The 15,036-nt window shown below is 33.2% G+C and overlaps 2 protein-coding genes and 1 long non-coding RNA gene across 9 annotated transcripts in view; 2 read left to right on the forward strand and 1 right to left on the reverse strand.

The window, feature by feature from the left end:
• Positions 1 to 15,036, forward strand: part of LOC148233103 (uncharacterized) — a 247,369-nt gene that overhangs the window by 204,162 nt on the left and 28,171 nt on the right. The gene's annotated exons all lie outside the window — the stretch shown is intronic.
• LOC148233106 (putative alpha-L-fucosidase) lies at positions 2,250 to 6,918 on the forward strand. Its single transcript, XM_088190815.1, has 6 exons — positions 2,250 to 2,367; positions 2,507 to 2,742; positions 2,807 to 2,948; positions 5,497 to 5,963; positions 6,026 to 6,474; positions 6,693 to 6,918. Exons 2-6 carry the CDS (start codon positions 2,517 to 2,519, stop codon positions 6,792 to 6,794), a joined length of 1,386 nt encoding a protein of 461 aa, XP_088046941.1. The 5' UTR covers positions 2,250 to 2,367; positions 2,507 to 2,516; the 3' UTR covers positions 6,795 to 6,918.
• Positions 6,909 to 14,810, reverse strand: Tbc1d8-9 (TBC1 domain family member 8/9). Of its 5 annotated transcripts, none has more exons than XM_088190813.1 (18): positions 14,680 to 14,810; positions 13,469 to 13,635; positions 13,194 to 13,361; positions 13,023 to 13,119; positions 12,694 to 12,954; positions 12,371 to 12,635; positions 11,447 to 11,655; positions 11,251 to 11,368; positions 10,874 to 11,153; positions 10,428 to 10,816; positions 10,214 to 10,363; positions 9,965 to 10,150; positions 9,718 to 9,900; positions 9,442 to 9,650; positions 9,275 to 9,378; positions 8,895 to 9,134; positions 8,722 to 8,831; positions 6,909 to 8,198 (listed from the first exon to the last, which is right to left on the reverse strand). In XM_088190813.1, exons 1-18 carry the CDS (start codon positions 14,721 to 14,723, stop codon positions 8,025 to 8,027), a joined length of 3,354 nt encoding a protein of 1,117 aa, XP_088046939.1. In that variant the 5' UTR covers positions 14,724 to 14,810; the 3' UTR covers positions 6,909 to 8,024. The 5 variants fall into 5 exon arrangements, with proteins under 5 accessions (XP_088046939.1, XP_088046938.1, XP_088046937.1 ...); XM_088190812.1 differs by having other exon boundaries at positions 11,251 to 11,374; XM_088190811.1 differs by having other exon boundaries at positions 12,371 to 12,650.

Below are 15,036 nucleotides of genomic sequence, written 5' to 3' on the forward strand. Positions count from 1 at the left end.
TATGTATATATCGAATTATTTTATCATGTAGCACAGAAGTGCAGAATTGCTGTGAATAACACTGCAGTATCATTATACGATAACATTAATCTCATAATTATGCAAAATACAACTGAATTCTAATACAGTATTTTTTTATATAAGAATTTTAACAATAAAAAATTCTGGTTCTGCTTTCGTGGATAAAGGCGACATAAATACGTTTAACTAAAAATTAATAATATATGTTATAGGAGGCGAGACTTTTACACTCTACTTTTTATAATTCATATTGTTAAGTATATATAAAACATACAATGATTTAGAATATGATAAAATATTTTTTTTCTATACACAAAAATTATTATAAAACGTGTGTTTTTTTTCACAAAAGTTGATCAAGCATAAATTGACATAATTACAGAGCATGTGTTAAAAATATTTTTAACAAATAAATTTTATGTTTTCGCGTTAACCTTTACGATTTAGCCAAACTGTTTCATCCAAATCAATCCGTTTTTCTAATAATATATACGACTTAATTTTCATTAAATATTTTATCTTTAGTACGTGCTTTAAATTTGATAACATTCATCAAACTAGATCCGTAGATTCAGGACTGGGTGCTTAAAATGTTCCACAAATATCAGATAAAACCGAAAGTTCTTTATACTCTTTATCTGTAAGGACATACATAAGTGAGTCATTAAATGTTTATACAACCAGTTTTATATTATTTTATCAACTAAAAACTTGAAATCTGTAAATTTTCCAATATTATGTTTGAATAGTTTTCATCGTTACTTCTAATTTGATACTCATATTTAAGACATAGTTTTTTTATAATGTTTTTTCCAAGCTCTGTATTTAAATTTTTTTTCAAGACATGAAGATCTAAAACATTCCAATCTGCTATGTCTTATTTTGTAAACCTTTCAATCAAGTGATAGCACAGCAATTTAATAAATTCAAGAATTCCAAGTCTCTATATTATTATTGAAATTTAATAATTAATCTATATAGTCATTGAAAGAATATTTATTTGTTGCGAAACACAATAAATCACCGGATCCACAAGATTCCCGTTGCAGTATACGACCTTGGACAATGCCCATCAAGCAAATGTCGCTTTCTAAAGGCGTATACCTATTTCGCTGTACTTACAAACGAGTATATATTAGCTGGATGATCGCTGCATGATTGTGATTGGTCAGCAAGCTTTGCATCTCTGGATACTTAAGTCTTGGACTCCGATGATGAGAGGACAGTTACAAGCAGCCACTCAAATACTCAAGCAGACACTTGCCCAAAAGGGATTAAAAATTAAAAATAATTGACAAAATCTCTTGTCTCCGATTTTTCTATTTTTTTATTAGTTTTAAATTATTTCATTTATATTTAATAGTTAAATCCGTTAAATTAACTATAAAAAATATTTTAATTAATTAAGTTTTAATTATCTTATTATTAACTTTTCACTTATTTAATTATTCAACGAACTTTTGCGCTGGAAATTCCGTGATTTAAGTGGTAAAAAATCAAATATTATCTATAAATCACATCAAAATATTTGATCATTTTAATAAGAAACACGTTCGAAATTAAGTCGATAAAAAATTTCTAAATGTCAATCACTCATTTTTACATATAGCAAAAATACTTGACAGGATATTAAAATTATAAACACTGATTGAATTCAGTGTAAAATTCACAAAAATGAGTAATTTAATTTCAGTAATGAAATATTAAAAATTTTAATTTTCAGTAAAATATGAGATATTGTCTGCTTTACGCGATGCATTTAAAATATTAAAAAAGTGAAACCTGATGTAAGTATATGTATTTATAAACTCCTTTACAAAATATTGAAGAAAGAGCACCCGAAGTAAAAAAATGAAAGTTAGGTTAGCTTCACGTTCATGCTAATTTTAGAATGTAGTATTTCAGAATGGTTCATATCCAATTTCGAATAATCATATTTTTTTGTTGCTGCAATTCAACGTCTCTTTAAATTAACCGCTTTTAATATAAACAATGAGTTTTTATCAACCTTTTGAACCAAATAATATCAACATTTAAATGTTGTTGACATGACAATGACATAATACAGACATATGTATAACACGATTAAAATCGCAAAATGATTGAATCACATTTTCTATTACCTATGGTTTTAATAACAATACTAATAATAATAAATTGTATCATAGTCAATCATTTTTATTTTCACATTTATTTATTATATAATTCATCAGTCAATTGTTGAAATAGTAATAGTGATAAGGCGACAAGATTGACAACAACAATAACATCTCATATTTAATAGGCCGATATCAGCTTTCTCATTGTCAGTCGGCCACCGACAATAGCCGTGGTCAGTATAATCTTGTAAGTTTCTATTTAAAGATTATTACATATTTATAATAATATATTAAACATAGTGTATTACTGTATATTTTATTACTAATACTAAATATAATTTAACAAAGATCAAAGGTTATTGTGAGATATACATAAATATTTACAGTGTCATCAAAATGTGGACAAAAGCGGTTGGTTTTTTATTTCTTGTCATCGGTTGCGTAATTTGTGTTCCGCCTACGATCATCTCAAAATCTGGACCTTACGAGCCGACTTGGGAGAGTTTAGATAAGAGACCTCTTCCTCAATGGTACGATGATGTCAAATTTGGAATATTCCTGCATTGGGGGGTTTATTCCGTCCCTGGATACGGCAGCGAGTGGTTTTGGAACAATTGGATAAGTAAGTCATTAGCTTGATTCGCAACGAGTTCTGAACTAATGTTATGTGTTTTTGATATGCTTAGATGATAAAGTGCCTCACTATGTGGAGTACATGGACAAGTCTCGTCCACCTGGTTTCACTTATCAAGAGTTCGCTCCGGAATTCACGGCCGAGTTCTTCAACGCAACCAAATGGGCAGAAATATTCAAGAAATCTAATGCAAAGTAATGTTATAAACTATATATTTCAAAAATGACAGAAGCATTCATTTTTAAGTCGATTTTAATGCAATGCGAATTGGGAATTTAAGCAAAAATAAGAAATGGGAATTAAATGTGCCAATCAGACCAGCCGCATTTCATTGCAGTGTTTTGTAAATCCAAACTTCTCAGCAACGTTTGTTTGTACTTTAGTAATCAACTTCTATTCAATGCATTTAAGAATCAATTGAGTAAAGTGATCGTGCTGCACGTATAGCTTTTTCTTCGTCCATTATCTTGTCAATTGAGTAAAATAAATGTACTGCAAATAGCATCATATCTTGAATCGATAGTTTTACATTTACTAGTGCAGGAATGGCTACTTTTTTATTTAGATAACACTGTATAGCAAAATTTTCAAAGATAAGATTGCTTTCTATTTTTTTTAAATAGGGTCGATTGTATTTGTTTACAATTGTTCTTGACAAAATATTAGTTTACTAGGAAACTATTACAGCTGTGAGTTGTTTCTTTTTGAAATCTACGTCTTGTTCATGCATTGATCAATCAAAAAGGTTCAATTCTTTTTCACGACACATCTCATGATTGGCACTCTAAAAGTTGAATGAGTTGTGCTATGAAATATTGCCTCATCCACCATACTCACTAGATATCTTACCCACAGATTATCATTTGTAATGCCTGAACTACACTCTCTGCAAGTTGGCCAAGGTTGGCCAAGGACGGGGAATATAGTGGGTTACTTCGGTCGAGTTCGGTTCTGCCCGCTCTAAAATCTCTCGGAAGTTGTCCGAGGTTACCGAGATCGGGAGGTAAAGTGGGGGTAATTCAGTCGACTTGGCCAGCTTCGAGCGCTTCCGAACATTGTCGGCAAACGGACCGAAGTCGGAGCTGCTCTTTCGAGCGTGAGCGGTGAGATACTTCCCCTTTCGCTCTCTCGCGTGTTAAGTGACGAGAGTGAAAGAGATATGATATGGTTTTTTGCAAACTGAAATAGAACGAGTAACTCGGTTCAATTTCAGTATGCGCGTAGGCGTCCTATGGTTAGCACGCATGACGAGCGCTGCATCGTGGTACAGATATCGTTATTATATTTTTTTTATATATAAAATTAAATAATTAAAAAATAATTAGTGGTACTTGATTTTGTTAAAAAAAATCGTTTCGAATATCCTTATGATCGGCTTATATAAATGTCACACCATAACGCATTCTTATTTAGAATCGATGGCAACAAATTCTAGGATAGTCACAGATGTGGTGTTTGTATTCTGAAGTATAATTTTTATGCCTTATGGCATTTTGTAAAAGCCGACAAAGATTTTGCGTAAATTGAATATTTATGACCGAAAAGTTTTCACTGATATTGTATTGGTGAGTGCTCACACAAACTTTTATAATTATCAGTAGCGTAATTTTAATCATATGACAATTTAAAAATTGCGATTATTTGGCACATTTTTCTATCGCGCGCAAATATGCCAGCTGTACGTGACAGCAGCTGCCGTACGGATATCGTTCACGGCCGCCGTCCGGACGGCATATGACATTTGTGCAATGAGGCCGCTACTCGGAAGTCGGCGACCTCGGCCGACTTCAGTTGAACTTCGGTTCGGACAACTTCCAGAGAGTGTATTGCAAGCATTACAGGGTAAGATTTTCAACAAGCAAGTGTCTGCCAAAAATTAATTTCGAGACTATCAACTTCAGAAGTAAAAAATAATCGTCTTTTATCATTTTTAACCTACTAAACGACCTTTCAACACTTCCTAGTTATTGGAATAGTAAGAAATAATAGAAACACGACATAAACTTCTAAAAATTCACATTCCAAACAACTGTATTTCGTGATGAATAATTTAAAAAATTGTCTTATAGACATATATTCAGTGAGTTATTTTTCAATAGTGAAGCTCAAATTGCTCTGAGAAAACTTATGTGTATTTATTTCTGAGTATTTATGATATTGCGAGGTTCAAGAAAACTGAAGTAGTTTTTCACTAACTGCATTCCTTGAAATCGACCTTTTAGTTGAACAGTTATCATGTCAATAATATTATTAAATACATTGACTCTGAACAGATTTTCATTATTTTTGAATCAATAGTCAGACGTTAACTCATCAGCACAACATTTAATGATATTTTGATGTTTGCTTTCAAAATAAACACTTACTGGCTATTTTCATTAGCTTCTGATTTTAATTCTTCATATCAATAGCTTAAAGGGTAAAAATTTGCTAACTCCACTTTTGGGTGAAAATTACTTAACAATGTCATATTGTAAAGTACAAAAACAAGAGGACTTAATGCTTTTATACTAGTAAGTTATAGATGTGTTAAACATCATTTTTAAGCTAAGATATACTAAAATATATTAAGTGTTTCTTGATAGAAAGACTTAAGATTGGCAACTGTCTATTGCTTTTCTATTGAATTCGTAATAAGCTGGTATAGGGCTTCTTTTAGCTCATCGGCAACCACATGGTTAGATTTCATAATCACCCACTAACTTATTTACATATACCAATACATATTAATTTATATTACAGATATATTGTGCTCACGAGTAAGCATCATGAAGGTTTTACCTTATGGCCATCGAAACGTGCCTTCAGTTGGAACGCCATGGACGTCGGACCTCACAGAGACTTAATTGCAGAACTATCAAAAGCCGTCAGAGAAGAAGACATAAGATTTGGATTATACTATTCCCTGTACGAATGGTTCAATCCCATGTATTTAGACGACAAATCCAGTAATTTCAATGAAAGAAAGTTTGTTGAAGAGAAAATGTGGCCAGAACTGCAAGAATTGGTCTACGATTATCAACCGGATATCATCTGGACAGACGGGGATTGGGAAGCGGAAGATAAATACTGGAAATCAACGGAATTCTTGAGTTGGCTGTACAACGAGAGTCCGATCAAAGATAAAGTTGTCGTTAACGACAGATGGGGCAGGGGCATTCCTTGCACTCATGGCGATTTTTACACATGCACCGATAGATTCAATCCAGGTCAGATAACTCTTTATCTATTAATTTTTATAATAGATGTTGCAACTAACGTTTATTTATAGGTGTTTTGCAATTACACAAGTGGGAGAACTGCATGACGATCGATAAAAAGTCGTGGGGATTCAGAAGGAACGCCGAACTATCCGATTACAAGTCCGTTCGTGAACTGATCGAAGATCTGGTCACTACTGTTAGTTGCGGAGGAAATTTGTTGATGAATGTAGGTCCGACGAAAGACGGTATTATAGCGCCAATCTTTGAAGACCGATTAAGAGGCTTAGGCTCATGGCTGGATATTAACGGTGAAGCTATTTTCAATACCAAACCTTGGCAGCATCAGAACGATTCGCTGAACGGTAACGTTTGGTATACACAATCAAAGACAGGTGATGTTTATGCCATTTCGCTGAAATGGCCTAAAATGGATACGCTGCCACTCGGAGATATAGTACCGCTAGTTTCAGAAAAGACTCAATTTATATTACTAGGCAACTCTGCAGCACCTTTGAGGGTAAATTTTTTATATAATCAACTCATATGATGGTTTTAATTAATATTATTAACTTCTTCCTTGTCATTTTCTTGGTTGTAATCAACTATATATCAACGATATTTAAAAAAAAACTAAAGTATCCTATTTGTGCACTGTTTTAAGTCTCATTAAAAATGAGATCTGATGAATTAATTAATAAGAGAAGATTTTATGAATCCGTTTCGGTTTTTTTTCAGTGGGAGAAGATTCAGGACCACGTTTTGGTGCAGTTTCCAAACAAGAGCATCGTGACTTCCAACCTGAGTTGGACACTTCGCATTACTAACCTATTACAGTAATAAAAACCTCAATACTTTAAAATGTTGTCGTTTATTTTAAAATTGTAATAAAAATATTTTTATATATATTATGTATTTTAATGATATGAAAATTTTGTAATAAAATTAATAACATACATCTTTTCGCCCGTTTATTATTGATATCTTTACATAATATAATCCTTTTGTAACTATATAACGCAATGGCACATAAAACTATACCTAAATAAAATAACACATACTCAAACAGCTGCTCTGTCTAATAATATAAAAAAAATCATAGAGATTCTTAATGATTCGATTATAAAAAAATACATACATACAAGGAATGAAATGATAAGATATTTGATGTTATATGGATAAAACTTGTGTGCCATTAATCGTACAATTATCACAGTAATATAATATAAATAAAATATATAGGACGATCTAAAAAGTTCATTTAATGTGCGTCCTGTACATAATAAAGGTTTCAAGCAATATATACATATATAAAATATATTATTAGCAGTGAAATATATAAATAATAAATTAAAACAAGCTTTAAACTTTTAGATTATTATACAAATTTGATAATTATTATTGCACTATACTATTCCAGCATTAAATACAAGACAATATACTTTTTGTTCGTTATCAATGCATAAACATGTAAGCTAAAAATAAGCGATAATCATCCCGTAAAAATACATTTATATAGTATATAATTGTTGTACTTTGTCATAACATTATTTCAAATAGAGTCCATTCAAGTCATTCAAGCATTTCTATCTACTTATTTTTGCTCTATAATTATTCCAACACATCAAGATCTTTTACTTAATTATGATCAGACCATTGATTTGTTTTTATTTGCTTATTTTGGAACACACAAGGAGAAAGATCTTCACAAACTATAAATACTAGGTAAAAATAATCATGTTTAACATTATGCAAATTAGAGAAGAATCTTGTGTCTATAATAATTGATTATTGTTATATATTATAAAATCAACGCTAAAATCCCTCCCAACTTTAAAAATAAACCATCTCTGATTTATATACAATAATATATTTATGGCATAGTCAACTTAAAATATATAATTCAATCATATAACAGCGTGCCAATTAAAATATCCTTTATATATTTTAAGTCAAGTATAAAAGTCAACATTTTTTTTATATAAAGCACATCGCAACAAATCTCACTTTTATCCAATAATACGTAATATCATTCAATCATATTCGCTCAATACTTAAGGTGAGGTTAGGTTATGAAATTGACTGCAGTCTGCCTCTCTGCCGGTGAGCGTCTAAATTCAACGGCACTTTCGTCGAGAAAAAGTCTACGAACAGAGGACAAGCCAAAGCTTCGGCTAAGAACTGCTCCAAAGAGATTGCCCATTCCAGAGTCGGACGGAATGGATTACCATTGCAATCCGATAACTGTAAAACATAAAAATTATATCAAATACTAATTTAAAGACCTAAACAATCTGTATTTAAATTCATATAAAGGATCCACGAAGAAATAAATTAATTATACTTTTTTGCAAGAAAAATAACTAACTTAATTTATGTGTAAAATTAGTTCTTTTCTATAACTTTCTTACATTATTTTTCAGAACTTTTGCTTTGACAATATGCTTCAAATCCATTTTTATGATTGATAATAATGGATATAGTATATTTTATGTACGGAACCTACTGCTGTATACTCTAGTTAAGCTAAGAATGTATTGCTTGGGTTCAAAATATTTCGTTCTGCGCATAACTCCGCTTACCGATTACGTCATCACAGAAAAAGGACCACTAACAAGTCATATGTGTGGTTAGTAATACATTCTTGAAACAACCAGAGCATAATTAGTTTATTGTCAGTATATGCCATTTCTCTTATTATAGTCGATAATATATTTTTTACAGCTAAATGGAATAACTAGCCACCGATAGCTACAAAAATACTTACAGGTGTGACTGCTTCTTGATTCATATCTTCTGGAATGTTTTCTTGGGATTCTTCCCTCTCCAAAGACCACCGGCTTCTTCTCATGTCGCCTAATTCGAGTAATCGAATGCCTGAAAATATAAAATAAATGTTAAAACCTTAAATTTTCCATAGATAAAGCTAAACAAAAATACCTATAACGGCAATTCTGTCATGCAGTTCTGACGACGACTGATGTTGTTCGACAATATCTTGCAACAGTCTCCACAACTCCATAAAATGAGTTTTAGGTAAAACCACCGGCTTTTTGCTTCTCGATGGAGCATTAATTGCAGTACTTGAAGAAGCGCCGATGTTGAAAGACGAAGCTTCCGATTTTAAAGCGATCGACCTCAACGAAGATATACTGTGAACTTCCCAACAATCACTACCACCTAAAACAAAATATATTTTTAAATCAGATGCGGCAATTACTAGCACTTATAAAAAGATCTACAGCCTGACTACTCTCTTCAAAGGTAATAAAAAATATGGGTGGGATCTCTTATGTTAGATTTTTATAAGACTACATTACCTGCTTGACTTGCGCTCTCCGTCGATCGTTCCATATCGCTGATCGATCTTGGTACGCTTGAAAGCGCTAAATAATCTTCGAGAGGCGTTCCAGGCGTTGGCATGCTACAGTAAATTTCAAGTGTATAGATCATTATTACGTACTAAGAGTATATTATAAATTAAAACCTTTCAAAGAAGTCTACGGCATCTGTGGCTACTTCTTCGCCCGTCGGTAGAGGATTCGGCGCTGTCAAGTCTTTAGTCGACAGCAACGGAGGAGCATGCAGACAAAATAATGCACGGAGTCTAACTGAAATATCGGCTCGTCCACTACGACCGGCCCATTCGACGAGTGACTGTAAGCTGACCGATCCTGTATCTTCAGCGTCGGATAACTGAAAAGTTAATCCGACAATTAACATTATTCGATCGAGTTAAATTAATTTTATTTTAATATCATACCCTAAACATGCGAGCGGCTAGACTCTCCGAAGAATATCCTAACATCCACGGAGACAAATCGGTGATGAGAATCTTGAACTGTTCGAAGTCAAGCATGAACGGATCGCAAGGAGAACCGTCGGATCTTTCATACGGCGTCCACTTACGCCAGAATAGAACTTCTCGTACCAATGATATAATATCCTGAATCAATTAAAAAAATAATATTAAATAGATTAAATCATCTTATCGTCAAATTAAATAATACCTTCAATTCTTCGGGACTGTAATATCCATTATTAGCCATTGATCTTATAGCGTTCTTCTCCAAGCCCTCTTCCCACTGACTGATGACACGAAGGCGATGTTTGAATCTGCGCTCTTCGATACCTTCGCTGCTAATCTTTCCATATCTTACGTACGACTCATGAATTAAAGTTTGTATGCGTATAAACTAGAATAATAATATAAAATAGCTTTTTATCTAACGTTTTATTGAATATTATATGACACATACCTTATTCTTATTCCTCGGCTCAACTGTAACGGCGACAGCTTCGTCATTATATACGCCTTCTAAATAATCTCCGAGAATCTGCATAGCTTCTCCGTCGTCTAAGCAATTGATTAGTCTATCTTTGTTCCAATCCAATATGGTTAAAGCAACCTATCGCAATAAAATAATTAAATAATAACATCTATCTTTGATCTTAAATATTTTAAAGACTCACTTGAAAGATCACTTTAGAGCCGTCGTAAAAGAAGCAGTCCATAATATGCACGGCACTCTCGTAGGGCATGACGCTGATGAATATAGTCAAGAACCACGACAGAGATATCATCTTCATCATTCCCAATTGAGCTAATTTCATGTGTAAGCTTGGAAGGTACTCTTTAATGAGATCGTCCATTACTCCCTGATCGACCAAAGCGCCGATCACTCTCGTATTGTAATAATCGGTCAATAAAGTCTCACAGATTGTGGCTAAAAGCCAAAAGGCCTGTTCTTCAGGACAATAGATCAATAAGACGGAAGTGACTATGTTCATAGCCTGACAATAGCCGATCTGTGGATTGTAAAGAGCGTAAGCGCACAAGACTCTTCGTAAGGCAGTGATTCCTTAAAAATGCAACAAAATTAAATTCTACTTCAAAACTATACGGTAGACGGTTATACCTATGTCGTTCTGGAATGCTGGATGTTCTGGGAGCGATCTATGTAAATCTCTTTCTATTTCTTCGTTTGCGTGAGTTTGAGTCTTGAGAGCTTGATCTACCAGTTTTTTATAAAGTCCTGGACTTTGAGCATGTCTCACTACCGATCCAGAAAAAACGCCCCATAGCTCTCCGCGTAAATTTTCTGGGATACCTTTCAATACGAGATTGCTTCCTGTGTCCGTACGGTACATGCTGACGCCTCGTCCTACTTTTGACATATGTTCTTCCCATTGTTTTTCCTGTAGGTTTAATACATGTTATTAAACAATATTAAAATCTATTTAACACCAGCTACTATTGAAAAAAATTATCAAGAAACATAGATAAAATTCCAACCTTTTCAACTTGATTTTCCTTTATGACCGCAGTAGGATGGGACTTAAACAATGTAGACAAACGTGGTTGTGGTTTCCACTCTTCCTCTGTGGCTTCCGGTGTGGTCACTCTATTGAGCCTGTTTCTAAAAATCACATGACCGATATATATATATAAAAACATATTACGTAATACATCAAAGCTATGTTTTAATTACTTGGGCAATTTAGTGATCAGTTCTTCAATTTTCTTGACTACAAATTCTCTATCGCGCAAGTGAGAGAAATAAAAACGACTATCATGTATCGTACTGATTAGCATGGACGCTTGATCACTGCCACTCGCCGGAGCTGAATCCGAGCCTGTCTTGTTTGAAGTCATCTCGACTTTTAAGAGAGTATATAATGGAAGAATCAGCTTGACGAGCTGTAAAATATTAGTGATCACTTAAAAATGCATGGAAATTTGTTTGTGGTGTCTGAGAGGATTGTTCGAAGAGGGCTTATGAAAAATATATTTCTTACTGTTTTTACTGCTTCCATTATTATTAATAAGATGCCTGAGTGACTGGGATCAAAATATATAATGATGTATCGATATTTTTCGCTGTTAACAGTATAAAAGTTGATAGTCGTGCGAATATCGCTGTGTAAATCGACCAGTGTTAAAAATAAAGAAATTATTTTAGAGGTGTCTCGTCATACAGAAAGCGAACGCGAAGCGTTCCGAGGCGTTTTCGCGGCGAAGCGTGCCGGTTGTGATTGTTTACAAACTATTCGTTAGACATACAAAAATAAGTATAAAATCGGTCTTCATAAGATTCAATTATGGAGCCTATGATACTCTTCATAGTCTTACCGGGTTTTATTTATGTCGTGTAGCCAAATTCTTTGCCCTTTTTCTTATTTTTTAATAATAAAACAGGCAAAAATAAAATATCGTCACGCTTTCGCCACGCCTTCGCTTCGCATGTCCACGCGTCTAGTGTGACGTCTTCGCATTGCTCACGCTTCGGTTCGCTTTCGCCGCGCCTTCGCTTCGCTCTCTGTTTGGAAAGGCCTTTAGGTTCTAATTTTCGCAAATAAGCATTTTAGGAATAATGTCCGGTACTCAATGTGATAATAATATTAAATAATTTTACCTTACTATCAAAGCACAGATAGTTTTGGGATAGATACAAACAACCCCAGTTCTGAGCTCTATCGTAAGGAGTCCACAGAGTGCATTTCACTCTCCCGTCTAACTTTTCCATCTGCGGTAATTTAAACTTGTGCGTGAAAGTCGCTGAGTGATTTCTAGCATCCAAATCGCGTTTCAAAAAAGAAGGTTGCTTTGGAACGTTCTTGGACGACTTATGGAGCAATTCAGTGTCTTCGTTGAACGTATACGCTTTATCATCGATCAATCTATAATAATGTACACTATAATGAACGTTATTAATATTTCAATTATCTTAAGGCATACCCCTTAATCGCCATATTGACGAGTTGCTGCATCAGTAAAAATATATCGTTCATTTTGAACATTGAAAAGTAATAGAGTTTATCTCTAGTTGCTATTTTGATATAGTTGATCCTGATGTAGTTGTTAGTTTTCAACAGTTCCGTGATGTCCGCCCAACGTATTGTGATAACGTTGTCGTTTCCCGGAAAATACGGGTAGAAGCAGAAATAATTTACGGATAAGTATAGAGTTCCTTGCTGTGGCATTTTACCTTTCCAGTAACTAAAATTTTTTTTTAAATTAATGTTGTTTTTAAAATGTGTTTCGACACAGTATCATCATATACTCACCTACAAGAGTAATGATTGACCAACTTCTCCTCTTTTGACATATTGAACAACTTTTGAAAATCGAGTGCCATATGTTTGAAAGAATTTGAATCTTCATCTGTAATATATACATATAATTAAATGCGTCATTAGTATCATATTATATTATTAAAGGTATACAATTCAAAATACCTTCCGTTATGCTATTTTGACTTATGGCAATAATCGACTGTATCTTTCCGCAAACAAACTTTCTTATCTCGTCTTCCGATTCGATGGAATGCAACGTAGGACAGACATTTTCTAATAACCATTTCCAATCGTTCTCGATCTCGTCTTGGGTCAAAGCGCATGCTATTACTGCAAATATTATCAGTAGAGTGAATGAATCAGTCGATGTTTACAATAGATAATATGTGTTATGTAAAAATTGATACTGAATGAGTTTATTTATTAATAATTATTACCGAAATACGATTCGGCTGACGGTGCTTGATGAAGTATCCTATAAGGCGCCGGTTTGCTCCCACTGAATATGTCTATGGTTTCGACGACGAAAGTAACTAATTTTTTGGAGTTTCCGTGGCCTTTGCGTCTTTGCTGGACAAAGTATAGTGTGGTTTGATCGGTCTCCCTGTATAGTCAAAATAAAAGAGGATCATTAATCAAAATTGTAGTTTTATCATATTTTTTTGAACAAAAACAAAAAAGTCAGATTTAAATTAGAAGAAGATCAATCAGAGACTGGTAAAAAATTAGTTTTACAGGTATAAAAAATAGGTATATAATGATCAGATTTTCAAAAATAATAATAGTGTTAATATATTTGCATTGTTCAAATATAAACAGTCGTAAAAAAACCCAAATACAAATCAGAAACTCGGCAAATTGACAGGTTCCGTAAATTTGGTGTTAAGTAAACTACCATGGAGCTTATTCAGCAGAGAAGGTATATATTGTGTGAGTTGTGAGGCCTTGTCTTATAACAATAATTTTTACCATTTTCTATGCAATATTATGTACTCCTCCCGTATCTGCGAATGACACTCGTTGGCAGATTGTTTCTGTTAAATTTTCAAGAAGATTTATTTACAAAAGCTATTTATATTAACAATGCTGTTAATATAAATAGCTTTAAACTTTTTGTGGCAATGCTTTTTGAATTTTTGAGTGCATATATAATAAGGTAACATTTACAGTGTGAATAATAACTTGTTTACACAACGTTAGTAATAATAAATAGTGAAAAAGTTGTAACACATTGAAATAAATTTTAGAAAGTTGGTAGACAAAGCAAATAAGTTAGTAATAAACAAAAATAAAATTTGAATAAATTTGTGCAATAATTCAGTATCAGCTCTATAGCAATATTAATTAATAAAAAGATATTAATCAATTATTTAAACACTACCTATAAGAAACAATAAACAAACGATAATTTGCAACAAATCAATCGTTCACAAAGAACATTAATGGTTAAAAATAGTAAAACGATCAGTTAATTGAATTGCGCTATTGCTTAGCAGTTGTAAATGCACAAAAAGTGCGTAATTAGTCACAATATACCGATTGACGAAATTCAATACAAAAGAGGCGATAAGGAATCACTTTTATTTATTTTGTTGCCGATTCGTACGAGAATATGATTTGTACGTAGGAAGATTAGATGAAATCTGACCAGAATGTGAGGTTGAGGGTCGTCTCCTCCGGCTTGACCCACATCCTGGGGCCGAAGTCGGCTAAAAAGCTGGTCACAACTCGACCAGCAGTACGTCGTACGTCAACTAGCGAACAGTGTTGCCATGGGACAATTGTACCATTCAAATACCATACCTAGAAGAAAATAATTTCAAATCTTTACTTTACTTTTTTCACTTTAGCTGTATCATTAATAAATTTATTATTTTAACACATTTCAATTTAGTGCAGAAGTTTACTTCTTATTTGTAATTTTGTATTAATGGATTCAATATCAGACGAAAACACAGGAAAAACCAGTTCTCTCTTGTTAAATGACATAAGGGCTGCAGGTCTG

This window comes from Plectrocnemia conspersa, unplaced genomic scaffold, assembly GCF_051122295.1.
Source record: "Plectrocnemia conspersa isolate PC_06_02 unplaced genomic scaffold, ASM5112229v1 ptg000008l, whole genome shotgun sequence".
NCBI lineage: Eukaryota > Metazoa > Arthropoda > Insecta > Trichoptera > Polycentropodidae > Plectrocnemia > Plectrocnemia conspersa.

Excerpts from the sequence above, each read along its gene's own strand:
- Tbc1d8-9 (XM_088190810.1), bottom strand. The coding sequence starts at position 14,723 with ATGTGGGTCAAGCCGGAGGAGACGACCCTCAACCTCACATTCTG. Across the intron at positions 12,955-13,022 it reads GTCAATCATTACTCTTGTAG|TTACTGGAAAGGTAAAATGC; the intron begins GTGAGTATATGA and ends AAAAAATTTTAG. Across the intron at positions 11,375-11,446 it reads CTGATCACTAAATTGCCCAA|AAACAGGCTCAATAGAGTGA; the intron begins GTAATTAAAACA and ends TGTGATTTTTAG.
- LOC148233106 (XM_088190815.1), top strand. The coding sequence starts at position 2,517 with ATGTGGACAAAAGCGGTTGGTTTTTTATTTCTTGTCATCGGTTGCGTA. Across the intron at positions 2,949-5,496 it reads TTCAAGAAATCTAATGCAAA|ATATATTGTGCTCACGAGTA; the intron begins GTAATGTTATAA and ends TTTATATTACAG. Across the intron at positions 5,964-6,025 it reads CACCGATAGATTCAATCCAG|GTGTTTTGCAATTACACAAG; the intron begins GTCAGATAACTC and ends GTTTATTTATAG.